Source organism: Pipistrellus kuhlii, unplaced genomic scaffold (genome assembly GCF_014108245.1).
Source record: "Pipistrellus kuhlii isolate mPipKuh1 unplaced genomic scaffold, mPipKuh1.p scaffold_m20_p_15, whole genome shotgun sequence".
In the NCBI taxonomy this organism is placed as follows: domain Eukaryota; kingdom Metazoa; phylum Chordata; class Mammalia; order Chiroptera; family Vespertilionidae; genus Pipistrellus; species Pipistrellus kuhlii.
In genome coordinates this window covers 23,438,921-23,461,283 of record NW_023425460.1, presented here as the reverse complement: position 1 = coordinate 23,461,283, position 22,363 = coordinate 23,438,921, and the positions used below count along the sequence as shown (strand labels likewise).

The window sequence follows — 22,363 nt, the reverse complement described above, 5'->3', positions numbered from 1 at the left end:
ATGCCCTTTCTTCACGTGGCTAAGCAAAATAGGTCAGCGGATAGTTAGTTCCAGGAGCTGTTACGTAAGGACTGGTTTTATTTGCTAGCCAGACTTTGTAGAATTGTGAGCGCTGCATGTAATAACAACTTAGAATAAAGGATGATTTAAAGGTTAAAGTAATCTTCTAAAATTTCCCCCACTGCAGATTGAAGTAAATATGTAGGTCCTTCAGCTGAGACTGAAGTTTATTATTTTAGCCATTTTTTTCAAACAAATATAGTTTTATGAATTCTACCTACTTAACTCTTTAAATGCTAAATAACAAACAAATAAACACCAAACCGATGGCTAGTTAAATTGGTTTGGAGAAAAGCATTCAGGATCTATCCAAATTGAGTTAGAGAATATTTCAATGGACTACATTGCTTTAAAAGGTGTGTGAGGTTATTACTAACTTTTATGGAAAGTTCTAGTAGATGTAAAGACCTTTATCTGGACTTGAAGCATTTGCAAAAATGCAGATCATCTGTTTCATAATAACATGATATCACTTCTTGACTTCCATTGCTCTTTAACAAGGTACCCACATGGAGTTATTTTATTATTTTGTCCCATCACCATTTTCCCCCCATATACCCTCTTCCATCTCTACCCACTCCTTCCCCACCATAGTTACCACACTGTTGTGCATGTCCATTAGTTTTCTTTTCTTTTTTGTCCAATTCCTTCACAAACACACATACACACAACCACTCTCTCTCACACACACACACACACACACACACACTCCATCTCCACCACCAGAGCTGTCTGCCTGCTCTCTGTGAGTCTGTCTCTGTTTTGCTTGTTAGTTTAGTGTGTATTAAATTTCAGATATGAATGAAATCATATGGCACTTGTCTTTCCCAGACTGGCTTATTTCACTTACCATAATCCATAATGTTCTCCAAGTCCATCCATGCAGTATCAAAGGGTAATATTTTCTTCCTTTTTGCTGCTGAGTAGTATTCCATTGTGTAAATGTACTATAGCTGTTTTATCCACTCATCTACTGAAGGACATATGGGCTGCTTCCAAATCTTGGCTATTGTACGTAAAGCTGCAGTGAACATAGGGGTCATATATTCTTTTAAATTAGTGTATCAGGTTTTTTTGGATAAATTCCCAGAAGTGAAATTGCTGGGTCATAGGGCAGTTTCAGTTCTAATTTTTTGAGGTAACTCCATACTTCTTTCCACAATGGCTGTACCAATCTGCATTCCCACCAAAAGTGCACAAGGGTTCCCTTTTCTCCACATCCTCGCCAACACTTGTTGTTTGTTGATTTATTGGTGACAGCCATTCTGACAGGTATGAGGTGATATCTCATTGTAGTTTTCATTTACATTTCTCTGATTAGTGATGTTGAGCATCTTTTCATGTCTATTGGGCATCTGTATGTTCTCTTTGGAGAAGTGTCTATTCAGGCCCTTTGCCCATTTTTTAATTGGATTGTTTGTTTTCTTTGGTGTTGAGTGTTATACGTTTGGATGTTAACCCCTTATCAGATGTATTGGTGCATATGTTCTCCCATTCAGTGGGTTGTCTTTTCATTTTGTTGATGGTTTCCTTTGCTGTACAAAAACTTTTTCGTTTGATGTAGTCCCATTTGTTTATTTCCCCCCCCTTTGTTTACTTGCTAGCGGAGATAGATCAGAAAAAAACATTGCTACAAGAAATGACCAAGATATTACTGTCTATGTTTTCTTCTGGGATTTTTATGGGTTTGAGTCTAAAATTTAAATCTTTAATCCATTTTTAGTATATTCTTACGTGTAGTGTTTCTACTTTCTACTTTTTTTGCATGTATCTGTTCAATTTTACCACCATCATTTATTGAATAGACTATTTTTAGTCTACTGTATGTTTTTTTTTCCTTTGTTAGATATTGTCTGACTGTAAAGGGGTAGGTTTATTTCTGGGCTCTCTATTCAGTGCCTTTGATTTATATGTTTGTTTTTATGTTAATACCATGCTGTTTTGATTGCTGTGGCCTTGTAGTATAGTTTGACATCAGGTAGCATGTTTCCTCTAACTTTCTTCTTCTTAAGATCGCTATTGTTATTTGGGGTCTTTTGTGGTTCCTTATAAATTTTTGGAATATTATCTTAGTTCTGTGAAATATGCCATTGGTATTTTGATAGGAATTGCATTGAATCTATAGATTGCTTTGAGTAGTATGGACTTTTAATGATGTTAATTCTTTCTATCCATAAAAACAGTACATGCTTTCACTTATTTGTATCTTCTTCAATTTCTTCAGAGTCTGACAATTTTCTGAATACAGATCTTTTATATCTTTGGCTAAATTTATTCCTAGGTATTTTATTCTTCTTTTTGAAGCAATTGTGAATGGAGTTGTTGTTTTATTTTCCCATTCTGACAGTTCATTCTAGGTGTATAAAAATGCAATTGATTTTTCGATTTTTATTTTGTATCCTGCTACTTTACTGAATTCATTTATCAGTTCTATAGTAGTCCCCCCCCTTTTTTCTTCTTCTTTTTTTAAACATATTTTTATTGCTTTCAGAGAGGAAGAGAGAGGGAGAGAGAGATAGAAACATAAATAAGATAGAATCATTGTTCGTCTGCCTCCAGCACGCTCCCTCCTGGGGATTGAGCCCACAATCCCGGGTATATCCCCTGACCTAGAATAGAACTGTGACCTCCTGAGTATAGGTCAATGCTCAACCACTGAGTGGCACTGGCTGGGCTCTAGCAGTTTTTTGAGGACTTTTTAGGGTTCTCTACATACAGCATCATGTCTAATGCAAATAATGACAGTTTTACTTCTTTTCTAATTTGGCTGTCTTTTATTTCTTCTTCCTATCTGATTCCTGTGGCTAGGACTTCCAGTACTATGTTGAATAAGAGAAGTAAAAGTGGATATCTCTGTCTTGTTCTGATCTTAAGGGAAACGCTTGTAGTTTGGCCCATTGAGTATGATGTTGGCTTTGGGTTTGTAATATATAATTATAATATATAATTATGCTGTTATGTTCCTTTCATTTTCACTCTTTTGCGAGGTTTTTTTTTTAATCATAAATGGGTGCTGGATTTTAGAAAAATGCTTTTTCTGCATCTATTTATATGATCATAAAGGTTTCTATCCTTCATTTTGTTTATGTGGTATATCTCATTTATTATTTTGCAGATTTTGTACCATCCTTGCATCCTTAGAATAAATCCCACTTGATTGTGGTGTATGATCGTTTTAATATATTGCTGGCTCCGATTTGCTAATATTTTGTTGCATATTTTAGCATCCATGTTCATCAGGGATATTGGCTTATAATTTTCTTTCTTAGTCATATCTTTATCTGGTTTTGAAATTAGGATCATGCTGGCCTAGTAAAATGAGTTTGGGAGTTTTCTGTTGTTTTTAGAGATTTGATGCACGAAGCAGAAAGTTTAGTTGACTGTATGCTTATAAGACTAATTATGCATGCTCTACTTCCTTTTTTCATTTGCCATTATCAGCATTTAAAAACATCTGGAACTTTCCTGTAGTTTCTTCATTGACATGCCAGCTTTGTTTGTTCAGTCTTGGGTCCATCGTGTCTTAAAAAATTAGCAAAAATTCAGTTCTTAATTACATAGCACTCATTTTAAAAGTTCACTAAAGCTTTCAAAGAAGAATAAATTACAGTCATTATCATAAATCCTTACATTTTTATGTATTGCTTTATGTTTTCCAAAGCACTGTACAGTCTGTGTAAATTCCCTTACTAATGGAGCAAGCAGAAGGAATACATTATTCCATTGTAGGAAACCGAGGCACTGGTTTGGAGTACAAGTTAATGACAAAGCAGGCTTTAGAACTCAGGTTTCCTGATCAATTGCTCCACGGGCAGTTGTACTGAGCACTTCATGGTGTTATATAATTACCTACATATGGTGTTCAGTGTATATTTCACATGCTAGCTTTTTGTTTACACGTTTTATTTCCAGACAATGCCAGATAACAAGATTATATAATAGATTCTTTTCGAGTATGAATGAACAGATATTCATAAATGATTTATCCAATGGTTTTGCTTGGTTGATGTTTTTACATTACCAGGATAATTGCTTTAACTTATTTTTCTGTTGCCAGCTCTCTGGCTTTGATAATTAAGTAGTTTCTAATGTGTCATGGCATATTATCTGATGGTTTTAATAATATTAAAGAGTAAAATGTCTATTTTAAGAATTGGAGCAGGATCATATTTAGTAGCACATTTATTTTTTACTTAGTTAAGACCAGATAGAAATCCCTGCTGGATTTAGAATCCATAATGAATATGCTGTTGTTTCCCTTTTTTATCCTTTTGGGTTCCATACTTCTATAAAAAAGATACTTTTTAGACTGTCTACATGTGCTCAAATCGGTGAGGCTGTTGGATATTTGCAGTGGGAGAGCCCCAGTGAGCATTTGGGTTTGTCTATCTCCAGGACCAGCTTTGTGTGAGGTTTTAGACAATCACAATCTCACTGGACTTTGTTTATGTCCAAAAAATTCAGAGGAATCAGAGTTCGGGCACCTCTCTGTCTCTCAAATTCTATGCTATTTTATTGTAGAGTTTAGATAGAATTTTTACTCTTCTATTATTTCTTCCCAGTTCTGAGAAATATGTCTAATGATTTGAGCTGTGTGTTTTTTTCTTTTTTAATCCTCACCCTAGGATATATTTTTTTCCGTTGATTTTTAGAGATAGTGGAAAGGAGAGAGAGAGAGAGATATCAACATGAGAGAGACACATCAATTGTCTTCACCACACACCCTGCACTGAGTAACCCAGGCTGATAATACAACCATGGAGTCAAATGGGCCAGGGCAAGATCTGTACTATTTCTTCTTTTTTAAAAAAAAAATTTAGCCGAGACCGGTTTGGCTTAGTGGATGGAGCGTCGGCCTGCGGACTGAAGGGTCCCAGGTTTGATTCCAGTCAAGGGCATGTACATTGGTTGCGGGCACATCCCCGGTAGGGGTGTGCAGGAGGCAGCTGGTCGATGTTTCTCTCTCATTGATGTTTCTAGCTCTCTATCTTTCTCTCCCTTCCTCTCTGTAAAAAATAAATAAAACATATTTTTTAAAAATTAATAAATCTTTATTTTTCAGATTATTACAATTGTTCCTCTTCTCCCCCCCGCCAAAAGCTCCCCTCTACCCAATTCCCATCACCCTCTGCCCTTACCTCCCTCTCACTGCCCTCACCCATAGGTGTTCCATTTTTATCCAGTCTCTTCCCACACTCCCCACATCCCCCTCCCCCCACATCCCTTTGTCCCAAGAATTGTCAGTCCACTCCCTTTCCATGCCCCTGATTCTATTATATTCACCAGTTTATTCTGTCCATCAGATTTTTTATTCACTTGATTTTTGGATTCATTTGTTGATAGACATGTATTGGTTGTTCATAATTTTTATCTTTACCTTTTTCTTCTTTCTCTTCTTAAAGACTACCTTTTAGGATTTTATATAATATTGGTTTAGCTTTTTCTGATCTGTGAAGCTCTTTATCGGCTCTTCAATTCTGAATGATAGCTTTGTTGGGTAGAGTAATCTTGGCTGTAGGTTCTTGTTATTCATCACTTTGATATTTCTTGCCACTCCCATCTAGCCTGCATAGTTTCTGTTGAGAAATAGCTGACAATTATATGGGTGCTTCCTTTGTAGGTAATTAACTGTTTTTCTCTTGCTTCTTTTAATATTCTCTCTTTGTCTTTTGCTCTGGCATTTTAATTATAATGTGTCCTGGCGTGGTCCTCTTTGGATTCCTTTTGTTTGAGGTTCTGTGCACTTCCTGGACTTGTATGTCTATTTCTTTCACCAGGTGGGGGAAGTTTTCAGTCATTATTTCTTCAAATAGGTTTTCAGTATCTTGCTCTCTCTCTTTTTCTGACACCCCCATAATTCTGATGTTGGTATGCTTGAAGTTGTCACAGAGGCTCCTTACACTATCTTCAAATTTTTGGATTCTTTTTTCTTTTTTTCTTTTCTGGTTGAGTGTTTTTTGCTTCTTTGTATTTCAAATCTTTGACTTGATTCTTATGTTCCTCTAGTCTGTATAGTATTTTTATTTAAGTCAATGAATATTTAGTTTCTAATTTGGCCTTTTTCATGTCTTTGAGGGTCTCACTAAATTTATTGGCCTTTTCTAGGAAATTCTTGAAAAACCTTATAACCTTGGTCTTGAATTCTATATCCAGTCATTTGCTTTCCTCCATTTCTTTCATTTTGATTTGTCTTAGCATTTTCGCTGCTTCCCTGAGTTGGTAGCGTAGCTTTCTTTCTCCTTATCCTATAGGGCTCAGTGGCTCAGCCTCCCCAGTTACCTGAGGTGGACACTCTTGATGTACCCCTTTGTGGACTGTGTGCACAGCCTTGTTGTAGTTAAGTCTTGATTGTTGTTGGTATCACTGGGAGGAATTGACCTCCAGGCCAACTGGCTGTGAGGATCAGCTGTGTCTACACTGGGAGAACTTCTGTGCTGGAGACAGCCTTATGAGACAAGACTTGCAAAATTGCAAAAACCTCTGTGTTCAGCTTGGATGGGGCAGAGTCTCAGGGTGGAACAGACAGCATTGGTTTCCCATCAGCCCTGCCCTAATAGGCCCCTGTGTCTCAGTGTCCCATGGTAATCACTGCAAACACATCTGAGAGAAAGCTGCTCTCAAGTTTCGCCCTGAATGAGTCTGGGTTCCCAGAAACTCTCCCGGAACTGGAGTTCATGCAGTTGGGAGCTTCTGTCTCTATCCCACTTTAGAAAGCCAGCCGTGCACTCAGCCATCCATCCTCTCCGTGTGAGCACGTCCCCATATCTCAACCTTTTACAGCTCCTCTGAGACTCACTTTCCTCTTTCCTTCTAGTTGTAGAATTTCCACTTAGCCAGCTTTCCTGTGGTTCTGGATGGTGTCTGTTTTATCTTTTAGTTGTAGTTTTGATATTGTTGTGCAAGTCAGCAGTTTAGGTGTTTACCTATGCCACCATCTTGGTTTCTCCTGTACTATTTCTTAACATTTTCCTGGTTATGGATTCTCAGTGGCTTTCCTGAATGAAGGTAGTAATAGCTGTTTTCTGAGCTCTGCCTAAGATACAGTCTTTTGGGTATAGATGTGAATACACTTTGCCACAGTATGTTCTAAGTTGAGTGTGTGAGACCAGGGGAGAGCCACCATCTCATTTCTCCTTCTACAGCTAGGTTCTGGGGTCTCTTAAGTCCATACCTTTTTTGCAGTGGCCTTTGAAGTGCTGAGTAGCTATTCAACGTTTACTTCCCTACAGTGAGCTTTCCCCCTTTCAGGAAAACAGCATATATATCTTTATTTTCAAGCTTCAAAGTTGCTTGAAAAATACAGGGTTGCTTTCTCATGGAATTTGGAGGGCTGTTTTTATTCTTGTATCAGAATGATTAGGCATTTTAAAATGCCCTTTGGAAGTGGCAGCTTCAGTAAATATTTATGACATGTCACTATGACCCAGTTGGGTGTTAGAAAGGAAGCAGGACATTATGAAAAGAACAAGACATGTTTCTTGAGGAAACTTATATCTTTTATTCTTTTTATATGATTGGTTTATCACAACAGGAGCAGCCCCATGAAGTGGGTAATTGGTAATACTATTTCCCAGAGGAAACTGAGGTGTAGAGAGGTTCAAGGACCTTGTCAGGAAGGGAAGTGGCTGTGCTGAGTCTCAGCTATCAGCTCTGTAACTCACACAGCTGGTGCTCTTTCTGCTACACCAAGCACACCTGAGGGTTAAATTAGATCACATGTCACAGATGAAAGTGATGCAGGAAGTCAAGCAGGGAAAAGTATGGGGAAGTGGAATGTTCTGCGAAGGGTCTGCAGAGAAGGACCCTAGAGACCAAGGGAATAGCCTGGCCTTGCTGAGGAGGACGAAATGGAGAACTCCAACATGGGGGGACGCCTAGGCACTCTCCTAAGGAGTGAGCAATTTTGTTTCCTAGTTATTAACAGGAGCCATTTACTTTCTTGCTGTCACTGGAGAGTTCCTCTGGCTGTTGGAAACTGCCTATGGACTTGCGTTTGCAAGATCAGGGTCCTTCGTTTGGATGGAGGCTTGCAATGCCAGAAAGAGTATGTGCATGTGTATGTGTCTGTCTGTCTGTCTGTCTGATGGCCTAGATTGTCTCCCACCACTTGATATTTTTTCTTTTTGAAAGATTACAGTGTTATCTTTTAAAAGGAGATTATCTGACTGTTCCCTCGTCAGAGAGAAGTGAAATAACCCTGTGACATTGGTCTGATCTTTGTGGTTCTGAAGGGGTTTCCCCTCCTGGCAGCCTTCCTGCGTTGGACAAAGGGGAAAGCCCACATTCATGTCCTTGGGCATGAACATTCATTCCAGCAAGCATTTTTCTTTGGAGTTCTTGTGGCCACTTGCAGATGTTGAGGGTTCCTTGGCTGTTAGCCTAAAGCTGCTGAGGAGGATTTGGGGAGAAGCCTGGAGCCTGATACTGGGAGATCCCTTTCCTGCAGGACCTCTGCCAGGGCGCCCACGTTCCTGTGTGCCTTCTGGCCTCTCCAGGCAGCTCTGGTGCGGCTGCAGCTCCTGTGTAGTGCTTTCCGAGTGGTCAGAGCTTCTCCTGGGTGTCCTATTTCTCTCTGGAGACTGCCTGCCTGGTTCTCCTTGACTATCGAAATCATTTTAAAGCCCTTTTCAGTGTCAGTGACATTTTCTGTAGCTTTATTTTCCATTAAACCATGTAAGGGACATTTGTTTCCTGAGTTATTGCGCAGATATTGATCAAGCACATTCTGAGCCCTGGGAATGTGAGACGGGGATGCTTCAGACTGAAGCTCTTCCCCAGTCACTCACAGGCTCCTGAGGGAGTCTAGACAGACACCACAGGGAGTGTCAGAGGGAAGGCACACAGCACTGGGATGAATGCTCAGGAGCGGGAATGCCTCTTTTGCAGTCTGGAATGTCTTTTAAGTTTTACTGCCATTTGACTGGTTGTTATTTAGACGGGGAAATCAGGAATGAACATACTGTCCATCTCTATTCCAGAGTCAGATTTGGGGGTTAGCAGCGATGAGCTTGGTCTTTGAAATCAGGAGACCTGGGTTCAGGTCTTGTTTGTGCCACATGTGCTCCATAGGGAGCGAGTAGGCGTTCTTGGGGTTGGAGCGGGAGAGGCTTAATGAATGCAAGAGGCAACTTTTTGATGTTTCTCCCCAACATTGATGTTTCTCTCTTTCTCACTCAAATAAATAAATAAACAAACAAACAAATAAATAAGTAATTGAAGCTCACCTAATGTGCTATGCATAAGAGAGGCTGAGAGTCAGACCATGGTCTGTCTTCAGCTAAAGGCCATGCTACATGAATAACAAGGCTTTGTTTTAGAGCTAGGTATTTATTTTTAACATTTCTAGTGTGGGAACTAAAAAATATTAATATTTTTCTTCTAAATTCTTGGCTAGGCTGATAATCATATCAACAGAGACAGATTAACAGACAAAAATCAAGTTTTTAACACTTGTCCATGGGGAATTCACATAGGCATGAAAACTCCAGAGACAGTGAGGCAACATTGGGTAGACGTGGCATTCTGGACAAAGGAGAAGAGGGTGGGGGAGATATATTTCAGAAGGGACAATGGGTTATTTACAGGTTGTTGAGGGAGAGGGGAACACTCATGGCAGGCAAATTCTTGCGAGGCAACTCAGAAGGACACTGAGATCTCTAGCTAACAGACCCTGCCTGAAGCATTCCTAATTACCACACTTAATTCAAATTAGGCTACAGTGAACATGCTAAGATTTCCTTCCTTAAGCACACTTCTCTGTCTGAATCTCTTGGGCTGAAAAGGGAGAGGGTCAAAGGTTCTTTCTGAGTCTTGTTTCTTAATAAGCAGCTTAAAATCAATATCCCAAAAAGGCAGCTTCAGGGTAGCAAAACTTTAGTTTTTTCACTTGCTTTCCAATTTTTAATGATTGTTACAAAAGGAGTACATGCCTATTAAAGAAAAATGGATGGGAGAAAAGTAGAAAATGCCCCCAGGCCTGTCATCAAATATAATTTCAGTTAAAATGTGATGTATTTTCCCCCAGGTTTATGCAATGTTATGTTCATTAATCAATGCTGAGTTTAAATAAGAGGAGGTTCATTATTTATATGTAAATTTATGTTGATACTTACATACTTTTATAAAATTTTGAATTTAGCTTTTGAATATCCCCTGCAAATGTGAATTGGTTATTACCACATAAGTATTTTAATAAATAGTGTTTTGAACTTCAGGATTCAGAAAGGAAACTTACAGCTCTTGGCTGCAAGCTGCCATTTAATAAAGGGCAAGTTTCTTGACCTTCCTGGGATTTAGTTTCCAAGTTTATAAATGAGGGAGTTGAATCAGATATTGATTTTACCACTGGGATTCCAGGAAATACCCTCTGGGCAGGGAGCAGAAAGGTGGGCAGAGCTGGAAGATGCTGGCCCTTTCCCTGCCTGTGTGACATTGGAGCTGCATTGGAAGTTCTTCTATAGATTTGGGCATCTGAGCCCATGAGGAAACAGGGATTCATTGATTCTTTGTGTATATGTAAAAAAATATATAAATGTTGAACCAAACTGTCTTGAAGCTCAACATTTCTATCGTATCTGTTAAGTTGCTGTGTGTTATGTACTTTTTAAAACACTTCTTCACCAGCTAGGATGATAGGTTAAGCCAACGTGCCACTTTCATTCAGCTTGTCCCAGGAAGCACCTGCACACACAGAACCACTGATCCGTACTAAGCAGTGTCCACAGCATGATGAATTATGTCTTAGAAAAGACCCCATTGAGGAGGCTGTAAAACATTTCCCCTTTGACTTTATCCATCACTTGGCCCTTTTAATGCTCTTTCAGGGAAGGCCAACCAGGGAATCAGTGGCCCCTTAGACTAACACATGTTTGAAAACTACAGGCTTTATCCGTAACTGGATTCCCATTTTCCTTATGCTTATGGAGGTTTTGCATTTTGAGGGGGTTGACCAATATCTTGACCTTTTCTCTTGCCTCCACAGGAGGAAGAACCTTGTTGAAAAATGAGGTGAATGAGTGCTCCGGTACTCAAGAACCCTGGACAGCTACATGAGGTGTTTAAAAACTGCCCTGACCATCTTGATACCCCAGTCCCTGTCATGAGGCCTGACAGGATGAGCACGCCTCCGATGGCCAGCATCCTGCTTTGTAAAAACTCAGACTGCTGACCTGCCGAGAGCAAGCAGGGGCCTGCCTGTCGTCTGCCAGTACAATGAAGGAAGTGGTTTATTGGTCACCCAAAAAGGTGACAGACTGGCTGCTGGAGAATGCTATGCCAGAATACTGTGAGCCTCTGGAACATTTCACGGGCCGGGACTTGATCAACCTAACCCAAGAGGATTTCACAAAACCCCCCTTGTGCCGAGTCTCCTCCGACAACGGGCAGCGGCTCTTGGACATGATAGAGACCTTGAAAATGGAGCACCACATGGAAGTACACAAGAACGGCCATGCCAATGGGCACCTCAGCATTGGCACAGACGTCCCCACCCCTGACGGCAGATTCAGCATCAAGGTCAAACCCAACGGGATGCCAAATGGGTATAGGAAGGAGATGATCAAGATCCCCATGCCAGAACTGGAGCGCTCCCAGTACCCCATGGAGTGGGGCAAGACTCTTCTGGCCTTTCTTTATGCACTTTGCTGTTTTGTTCTCACCACAGTGATGATCTCGGTCGTCCATGAACGAGTACCTCCTAAGGAGGTGCAGCCTCCACTACCGGACACGTTTTTTGACCATTTTAACCGGGTGCAGTGGGCCTTTTCTATTTGTGAAATTAACGGCATGATCCTTGTAGGACTCTGGTTAGTTCAGTGGCTGCTCTTAAAATACAAGTAAGTAAAGCAAAAGCCCTCAGACTCAGGGACTGAGGGGTTTGCACTGCAGATGTCTAATTCTCATTATTTGGAGATGCAACTTATGAAGCAATGCAATCAAAGCTTATTATTCCCCCGTTTTTAAAGCCACATACCCAACTGAAGCTCTGGCTTCTTTAAGAAAATACCATGTTTTGGGCAAGATTTGTATAGAATGGTGAAAAGGATTGTTTGAGAGACTGTTCTGTTTTCAGTTCACAGGAAAGAAAACCCTCAAACACCTTCAGAGGGTATATATAGGCTATTGAACCACAAAAAAACCAGCCAGCCTTGGTGGTGTTAGCCCAGCAGATAAATTGTTAACAGTTGGCCTAAGCACCATGCATGGCTGCATAGCTTTTCCCAAGCAGAGTCAGACATCTGGAAACTTAGCAATGCGTATTTATGGAGGTTTCACACACAAAATTCGGAACAGCTATTCCACAGTGGCTTGGGCCGTTGGGAAAATAATGCTCTCAGGGAATGACTCGGTTTAGGTAGGTGCAATGCAGCGAGCCAGTGTGGCTTTTCACCTTCTAGAATGTGTGGCAACTAAAGCAGTATGTGGCTATTCCATTCACATTTCTCGGGGTTTAAGTAGGTGCCTCCTTTTAGTTTCCAGTATAACTAAAGTGGCTTTCATGTCCCTAACTCAAAACTCAGCATAGACCCCCTCAGGCAAGCTGTTTGCTTGGGATGTATAGCAAACGAAACACGTCCTCTCGTCATTGCTGTATGATTTTCCTATTACTTGGACATCTTTATGGCTTCCACTCATGGGAGTTAAAAACTGGTCTATTAAGGAACTGAGTTTCTCTGCAGTGGGTTGTGTTTCATGACCCACAGTATGGATGCATATTAAGAAAATCATCTTGTATCAGGAAAACAAAATGTAGCCAGGATTTATGTGAACTTGACCTAGCAGAAATGATGAATATTTTCCTGGTATGTTCCTAAAGGACTGTGTTTTGTCAGCTTATAAATTACATAGATGCAAGTGGAAGTAAAAGCAATTTCTGACTCAGCCAGGAAAAAACTCTCTTAACTTGTATAAAGGAAGCTGTTTAAGTGGCCAGTGTTTATTTTGGGACTGATTTGGCAGTCCTCGAGTTTCAGCTAAATTGGAAATAGAAACTGTGATGTGGGCTGCATTTGATTTGATGGGAGACCTTTTCTTTGTTTGCTTTAGCTTTAAGAGACTGAATTGATAGGAATAAGCTTTAGAAATATGAGATGCTTCCAATTTATTAATTACATTCTTTTGGCTGCCAAACTTCAGTTTCTGACCTTGACTGTTAACTTCTAAACTTCTTTTCCCAAGAGCACATTAGAAATATGCCAGTATTTTTTCTTTAAAAGTCAAAGTCAACTAAATTATGTTTTCTGAGATTTTTCTCAATGTTCATTGTTTTGTTTATGACAGGTTGTTTTCTGGTTTTCCATCAACATTTTACATGCAAGCAAATAATTTACTGACCCAGAATATAACTTTAGTTAAGTCATACCAAGCTTGAGTTCAAACCTTTCACAAAACTGTGACTTTTAAACAATTTATTCTTGTTCTAAGGAAGTATCCTGACCAGAGGGTTAATTTCTTTAAAATATGTCACTTTTTATATTTCTCTCAGCAGGGACTTTTCCCTCATATCTGTTTTTGCTTTAAGCTTTCTAATTTCTCATTTTCCTAGTACTTATTGCCAATATTACAGTCACTTGTATATTTGCATTGTTCAGTAGCAGTAAATCAGTTATTTGTGCCTTGGACCAAATTAACCCAGTGTTGGCCGCAGGCAGCTTGGGTTCCAGCCCAGCCCTGCCCTGCCCTGCCCTGCCTTGCCATGCTGTGTGGTGTGGGTGACTCTCAGCCTCAGGAGCTTGCTTTTTCTCACAGATAAAAAGGAGCCTCTCAGTCCAGATGATGTCTGTTCAATACAACTGTGTTTTGTTTAGTTCTAACGTGATTGGATGGGCCAATTATGTTAGGTTATCATTAGCTGCAGTGTTGTCTTATGTCCAGAAGACAGGCAACTAAGGATTCTTTAAAAAGTGTTCTCTCCTGTTTCCATGTTGATAGGAGGGACAGGGGAAATGGAAGCCGCCTCTTGTCAAGATAACCCTAAACAGCCCCACCCGCTGTCCTCCCACTGGGCGTATCCCTGGGTTCCCATCGGCCTCCCTGAGGTCTGTCTTCAGTGTATGTGACTCACCAGACATGTAAGAGGTGGCAGGACAGATGCAGTGGATATTGATATACCGCCTTCCCCAGCTCTCATGCTCGGTCATGTCAGAGACCCCTTGTTTCTGGTTATTTGCCTGTTGCTATATAGCAGTTTTGTTTATCCAGCATGGCAGGGAAATGGAGACTTCTGAGTACAGGGTATTGTGTTAAACAGGAAGTTCAGTCTCCCTCTTTCCCGCTTGACTCTTCTGGCTCTCGACCCTTTTTCCCAACCCTATCCAGGAGGTTTGCCACTTAGGAGGCACGTTGCATATGACTCCTCAAAGGTGACCCTGTTTGGCCAGTAATCCCACAGGTGAATTTTACTTTGATTTTATGAGTCTCGGAGCCCTTTAAAAACAGACTAGCACTGGCCAGTGCTCTCAGTGGTTAGAATGTTGGCATAATCTAAGGTGGATTTCCAGACAAGGGTATGTACCTGGGTTGCATAATGCGAGCAGGAGACAACCAATCGTTTCAGACTTCACCAAAATCGGGAAGTCCTTGTTTTAAGAAAGCATGATAAAGACTGTTAACCTTGCAGACTCAGTAAGGACTTTCAATGCATGGCTAAATCATGGCTACCACATGGTGACAGGGTGGCTAGTGGGATGTTGAGAACACCTGGTGAAGAAGGCCAAGGATCAGGTTTGTAGAACTTCTAAGTCAAGGGTTTTGTAGCCCAGAGAAATCACTGACTTAGTTTAGTATGATGGTCTTAGACCCTGTCTAATACTAGGTTTATCGTTTTCCCCCCAACTTACTCTTCCTCCTTTGTGGGCAGAGGCATTTCCTAAAATCCTAGAACTTCTCAGTTCCTTTTATACAAATGCTGACTCTATCAATTCTAATTTCAGATTTGTTGCTGTTATTGGTGGAAGTGGAGTTTTTGGGGCTCTGCAAGGAAAGAATTTGCTGAGGCTCCCACAGGAGGATGGGGTTTTGTGGAGAGTTTTATTGATGTAGAATTAAGCAGTTTCCCCTCCCAGGTCCCATCTCTGTCCATCCTGCCATGGGAGACGTCCCATCTTGTCTTCAGCTGGGCCAGGAGGAAGGCCTCTGCCCGTAGTTCCTGCTGCACATGAAAGTCCAGTTCCGCCCAGCCTTCTGCATGTGAAGTCTGCGTGGCCGGGCCATCCGGTTTTTTAAGGCCACCTGGCCATGGAGAGAACACGGAACACACCGGGGAGTGCAGGTTACAGAGCAAGAGGGAGCAAGAGAAAGGGCATTTTTGTCGGGGTTTCTAATCTAACCAGGAGCTTCTTCAAACTAAACAATTCGCTTTCCAAGATTTCATGTGCTTCTGATGGTCCATTGCCTAGCCAGTCCATTGTTCTCAGTAGACTGGCCGGCAGACTCCCTTATGCCACCCAACTTTACTGGGCATGTGCCTATCTCCCCTGCTCCGAGCAAAAACCCAGCACCAGATGGGCAAGGGGGGGTGCTAGTCCCCGCGGAGGAACAATGCTGGGAGGAGCTATAGCTTCCTGGGAAGCTTCCCAGGTGACCATGCTTACAATATCTGATTCCCTTTCCTTTCTTCCCTTTGTTAATATTACAACCGTAACACTACTTCTTGTCATTCCCACCTATTGATGTATAGTGGGTGCTCAGATGGAGGCCCAGCTCTTTAGCATGAAGCTCGGGGTTCTTCATAATCTGTCTCCGACCTGTCCTGCCTCATCTCTGGCTACTTCACTCCACAGTATCCGTCAAGCACTTGAAGCTCTTATCACGTTCCATTGTATTCCTTGTTTATTTCCTTCACTGCTCAATTTTAAGTTTCTCTAGGGAAAAGTCTGGATCCTATTCGTTTCTCTAGGGAAAAGTCTGGAACCTATTCATTTGCAGTAAGCAAATGAATACGTAGTACCAGGTAGTGATAGGGGAAATGAAGAAAAATAAGGTACCCAATAGAAGGTACTGGGAATACTGGGGAGAAGGTTTAGATAAGGTGGTGGAAGAGTCCTCTAATGAGGTAACATTTGAATCGAATGAGGTTGAATACATATAGGTATTTGGGGCCAGGGCATCCAGACAGGAAGTAGAAGTGCAGAGTCCCCTAGACCAGTGGTCGACAAACTGTGGCTTGCAAGCCACATGCGGCTCTTTGGCCCCTTGAGTTTTTAGCAAAGGCCAGTTTAGGAGTACCCTAATTAAGTTAATAACAATGAACCTACCTATATAGTTTAAGTTTAAAAATTTTTGCTCTCAAAAGAAATTTTAATTGTTGTTTTTGGCTCTGTTGACTAAAGAGTTTGCCAACCACTGCCCTAGACTTACTTTAACTTGAGAACAGCTGGGGAAGGTAACACAGGTCATGAGGTGTGGATGGTGGGTGAGGTAGGCATTGTTAACCAGGGTTAAAGAAATTGGATTTTGTTCCAAGTGTGATAAGTCATTAGAGAAGAATGCTGTGAACAGATGTGTATTTTAAAAGATTCACCCTGGTTGCAGTGTAGAGAATAGGAAAGCATAAGTGGAGGGGGTGAGGGAGGCTGTGGGGCTGGTTAAGACGTCATTGCTGCTGTCCAGGTGGGAAATAATCATAACATACACACAGTTCATGTGGCCAGTGAGTCAATTTTGTGCTGGGATGGTGGGAAGGTATGAACTCCGGAGAAGGCATGGTTCCTATTACACGTAGAGCTGCTTATCTTTTATAGCTACAGTGCTGCCTTCTGTTGTATCTATGCAAGGTTTTGAGGTCTCTGTGAACCCCTGAATTTTATATGGAATTTAATGGGGAGATAGAATTCACTAATTGGGGAGCTCTCACAACCTTGCTTGAATATTTTTATTGAGAGCAAAGCCATGTTGTGTGCATTTCCTGGTGTAAGCTCCTTACTGATGTCTTGTGGATCAGAGATTTGCCTAGTGCAGTGTTTCCCAAACTTCTCTCATGATGAGAATCACCTGGTGGAGTTGTTAAAATACAGATTCCTGAATCCCAACTGAGAAGTGTTAAACTAGAATTTTTGGGAACATGTATCACCTACATGTTCCCAAAAATTCTAGTTTAACACTTCTCAGTTGGGATTCAGGAATCTGTATTTTAACAACTCCACCAGGTGATTCTCATCATGAGGGAAGTTTGGGAAAAACAGGCCTAGAGGTAATACAGGTCAGTTGAGGGGATATATTGGTCTGTTGGTGGTGAAATGATGGGAAGAAAAAAGTAAAGGAGCCAGTGGATAGCTAGGATGTGGGACAGAGTGGAAAGAGCTTAGTGATTCAGGCATTGGTCATGGGTAGAACATTCGGGCAGGAACAGTCCTGTAGTTAGAGACCGGCGGAACAGTGCCTGAGTAGGTTCTTTGCAAATTGATCCCACGTGGATAGGAAAGGAATCGAGAAGGGAAACGGTGATGGCAGATCCTGCTTCAGACCTGTCATGGCCTCTGTGTTCAGAGCTGCTGTAGGGGCTTTGCTGCCCACAGAGGAACAGGTGCAAACTTCCAGCGTGGCTTTTCTGGGGCTGCGCTCTGAAAGACCTGGCACGGGTGTTCAGCTGGTTGGCAGCAGTATGTATCGTATCTTTAAAGACCACTTAGGAAAAGATTTGCTTTGTATTTTAACCTTTGATAAAAGCCCTGGCTTTGGAGGCCTTTTTTGAGAGGTGGCTATCTGCCAACATAAGGCTTATCTACAGCATTTAGCTCTCTTCTATGAATGCAATCTAATTTCCAAGGACGAAATCCTGTGCTGCCTGGGGACTGCTAGATGGTAATTTGATTATTTTTGGTTTTTTGTCTTAGACTCTCCACTGACATTTACCTTGCATTTTATCCCATTGTAATCCTATCAGCGCTTCTTTTCACATTAAGTTGATTGGATCAACATACTTATCTCTTCCTCTTCTAATCCCCAAGGTAGTTAATAACCACAGTTATTGTCAACATTTCCCCCATTGTATTTAAGTCTTTGATTGTTGTGATTAAGTAGAGTTCTTAAAAGTCCTTGGTAATAGAGCATTTGATGTGAAGCAGTTCTCTCCAGGTTCCTATTCAATAGAATTTATTTCCCAAGTTCCAGAAGAACCTTTCCTTAAAGCTGTGTCATTTTATTACAAATTGCCCTTATACTGTGGACCACAAGGCTAGTCTCTAATGGAGCTTCAGGGCATCTTCATATTGAGTTATTTATAAGGAGTTATTGGAGACTGCATACTAAGCAAGCAGAAACAAGCAAACACAAACAAACAAAACAAAAATACCCACAGCTGCAGAGAGGAATTTGTTTGTTTTCATTTTAACATCTGTTTTTGAAAGTGGGTGTTCAAACTCTATCCAAGTATAAAACTCATAAGGATAAAAATTCCCTCATGTTATGGAAGATTTCAGAAGCATCTCTCCCTTTATTTAGTTGGCTAATAAGCATTTGTACTCCTCTCCAGCAATAAAACAAGAGCTCAGGATGCATCTCTTGCCCTCTTGTTTCTCTCTCTACATGTAGCTGTGACTGTCAGGTGCTTACTCAGAGTCTGTTTTCTTCTGCTGTTTTTCATCCGTGTTATCAACAATCATTGTCAGTTATCAACAATCATTGTCATCCTACTCAAATGGCAGATTCCAAACTAGCTGATATTTTTTTTACATGCATCATGACATTTGATCCAATCACTCTTTAAAATACACACCTGTTCACAGCATTCTTCTCTAATGACTTATCACACTTGGAACAAAATTCAAACTATTGTAGTGTGATTCTCTCTCAGTAAAGGTAAGTGAGACTCAGAGAAGTTGTTGACTTGCCCCAGGTACATGTGGGGGACGACCAAAGGCACTTCAGTATAAAGCCAGTCTAGGTCCTGGTATAACATCCTTTGGAAATGTGTTATCTTAGAGAGTGGCACGGGCACCATGTGCGTGGAACAGATGGAATGAAGACAGAGCAGCTCAGTGTTTGATAATAGGGTTCAGGTGTCATACACTCATTTGCCCCAGAAGGGACCTGCCAACCCTGAGAGCTATCACATCTTGCGTCCCACTGTAGTTTGTAGAAAACGTACTTTGTTCCTTCCTGAGTTCTGTAACCTCCGATAACTTCTCCGTGTGACACGGGCTCTCCTCTCTGCCAGTCTGGGAAACCTCCTTGGCCACCAACTTCAGTCACAGTTTCCCACTGAAGACCACTGACCAGGAATGCCCACTTTATTCCTTTCCGCTCTGTCGCTAGTAAGTTCTCTCTTCTCCCACGAATTGTGACCCATCCCCCATCTGAGCTGTAGAGCCTGGGCGGAGGTCCTGCTTTCTGTCCTTTCCTGGGCACCTTCCCTGTCCCATTCCCGTATGTACAGCCTGGATGTGCGAGGCTTTTGCAGGCCTGTCCTGTACCTCCTTCACCAGCGTCAGTATTTGGAGTGGGGACTAGTGACAGATTCAGACCCAGGCTCTGTCCCCTTCTTACTCTTAGCCAATTAGTGATCTTATCTGCTTTCACCTTCTCTAATTTTTACCAATCTAGGTCTCAGGACCTAAATACTAATATAGTTCTAGGAATTGTAGGGAAAATAGATTCACCCTAAATTCCGTAATTAACACAATATAGCTTTTAAATTATTGTAAATATTATAAGGGGAAAGCAAAAAAACAAAACAAACAAACAAACAAAAAAACATAGGTAGTTTTCCTGAGTTAATTTTTATAACACCAAAGAAAGCTTAGTAATTCTTAATGCTTGTAGGCAGATTAGAAGACAAAGTAAACAAAAAGAGAAAAGTTACTTATTATGTTGCCAGAGATAAATGGTAATGAATAATATCTTTTTTTATATTTTCTCTGTGTGTGCCTGTATTAATAACCTATATATGTGTATAATTTTAAATCTTATCATATATGCCTTCTTTTTTATAGCATGCCCAGGGATTATCTTCCCTGCATCTTGCTCTTGGCATTTGTTTATTCTCAAGTCATATTTCATTAACATTCTTCTATGGCTTTTTTGTGTGTGTGTGTTTGGGGGGGGGGCGGGGCATTGTTGCCCTTGAAAAAAAAAAATTTTTTTTTAAACAAAAGGGTCTCTATTTGCAAAAAGTCAAGGGGCCACTGGGGCGATAGGATAGGCAGATGGGCTTCTCCTGTTGGGGTGATCAGGAAGGGGAAACCCTCCCTGTCACCCTGGCTGCCTCGGGGACAGGTGGCACTGGCTCAGGGACAGGATAAGCTCCAGGCCTCACCCTCTAGCAGCTCTGGACCAGGCTCCCCCCCCCCCCCCCCCCCCCCAGTCACTTGGTGTCATGGTGTCGCCTGCTATTATGCCCAGGGATCTCTCATTTTAACCACTTTAAAGAATGTTTTAAACACATTTTGAACTTTTTAAACTTGTAAGAAATCTACTGTGGGAAATTCTTTGATTAATGAAATAAGTACCTTCAATTGCATACAGTTCTTTGAAACATGAGTATATTCTGCTTTTTAAAGTTTATGCTAGTTCAGCATTATACATTTGAGATATTCTAAGCTTAATTTCAAAAAGATTAAGTAAATGCCGAAGATTGAAGATTCTTATAAACAACCACTTTAACTTGTCAACGTGCTTTTTTTGTTGTTGTTGGTTTTTTCTTTGTTAGCATTGATTAATTCACAGGGACAAAGTCATTTGGCTTTTTCACTTCAAGTCAAATAGTAAATGTGACTGAATCTTCAATGTTTGTTACTTTCCAACTTTTTTATTTTTGTAAAAAGGTTTGTCATTTTTCATCCTTTCTCATTTTTATACACCTTATTTATAGATACCTGAATCCTTTCACTACTACTCTTGTGACTCAAATTTAAGATGTGAAAATAGCTACTTGTGTATTGTGTGTGTGTGTGTGTGTGTGTGTGTGTCTTTTGTGTATTATGAAATAGGCAAAGTATTTTTAAGACTATATTCTTGACCAAAATTGAGTGATAGCAATCATTTTCTTGTGTTTCTTCCTCAAAAAAGATGAATAGATATAGATTTAGCAAGTTTATTAGATGTTTCCTTTATAGTTTAGTGAAATTGCAGGTAATTTCTACTTGTTTGAGCAGGATGGCTAGAGAGGGCATTATCTTTTTAAGAAAGATGAACATTATGTCTTACAATGGAAAATTAACTTTTATATTTCAAGTGTTCTTGTTAAGACATGGGCTAGTATTATTCTCTAGAATCACCCTCTTTACGTTGTTTAGTTATGCCATACTTTCATCATACTTGAAGTTAGACACATAGCTTTACAAGACAGCTTTATGCTGAATAATTTCTCATCCTTGGAGGTGGCATATAGAGCTTTCCTAAAAAAAATAAGATGACTTCTACAGTAAGCAGTTCTGACCCAGTTTCTGAAATCTGCGCAAAGAGACAAAACACCCAGACTCTATTCATACAACCCAAGTGACTTAGCTCACATGAACTGCTAGTATTAATATATCGGGTCTAGTAATAATTAATGTCGTTTTTAAACATTCATTTAAAATCTTGCTTGGCGTTGACTTGTATTGACATAACCTTCAAACACATGGTATCTACAGAACGTGTGAAGTGCAATTAACAAGTTTTGCTTGAAAAAGTTTGTGTTTGGTTTGGTTTTTGTTGTAAAACTAGCGCTAAGAAGATGGCGGATGAAGAGCATATTCGGCACTGCATGCTTTACGAGTTCCAATTAGGAAGAAAAGCAAGTGAGGCTGCAAAAAACATCTGTAGTGCTCTTGGCCAAGATGCAGTTAGTGCCAGAAAATGCCAGCGTTGGTTTGAGAAATTTCGCGAGGGAAATTTTTCGTTAGATGACAAGAGTGGTCGAGGCCGTGTGTCCAATTTTGATCAAGAAGCTCTTCAAGCTCTTTTGGTGCAAAATCCTCAAATTACCCAACAAGAGCTTGCGACAACTTTAAATTGTTCACAAAAAACAATTTCCAATCAATTGCGTGCACTTGGCAAAGTCCAAAAGTTTGGAAAATGGGTTCCTCATGAGTTTACCAACAACAACCATAATCAAAGAGTCACAATTTGCAGTTCGCTCCTCTCTCGTCAAAACCGTTTGCCGTTTTTAGAGCAAATTGTTACCGGAGATGAAGAATGGGTGCTGTATGTTAATTTGAAAAGGCGGCCTCAATGGTTGGACAAAAATGAGGCTCCGCAGCCCACGCCAAAACCTGACGTGCATGCGAAAAAAGTGATGTTGTGTGTTTGGTGGAATTTTAAAGGAATTCTTCATTATGAACTTTTACCATCTAACCAAACCATTACAAGTGCAGTGTATAGTGCC

General features: G+C 40.6%; 1 protein-coding gene across 6 annotated transcripts in view; it reads left to right on the top strand.

Annotated features, from left to right (window-relative positions):
• Positions 1 to 22,363, top strand: part of SGMS1 (sphingomyelin synthase 1) — a 219,155-nt gene that overhangs the window by 177,431 nt on the left and 19,361 nt on the right. For 4 of the 6 annotated variants that reach the window (XM_036438461.2, XM_045581877.1, XM_045581875.1 and 1 more), the window contains one exon: positions 11,042 to 11,894. In XM_036438461.2, coding sequence (XP_036294354.1) covers positions 11,272 to 11,894 — 623 coding nt within the window. In that variant the 5' untranslated portion in view covers positions 11,042 to 11,271. The remainder of the gene's footprint in view (positions 1 to 11,041; positions 11,895 to 22,363) is intronic. The other 2 variants (XM_036438464.2, XM_045581878.1) reach the window with 1 other exon arrangement.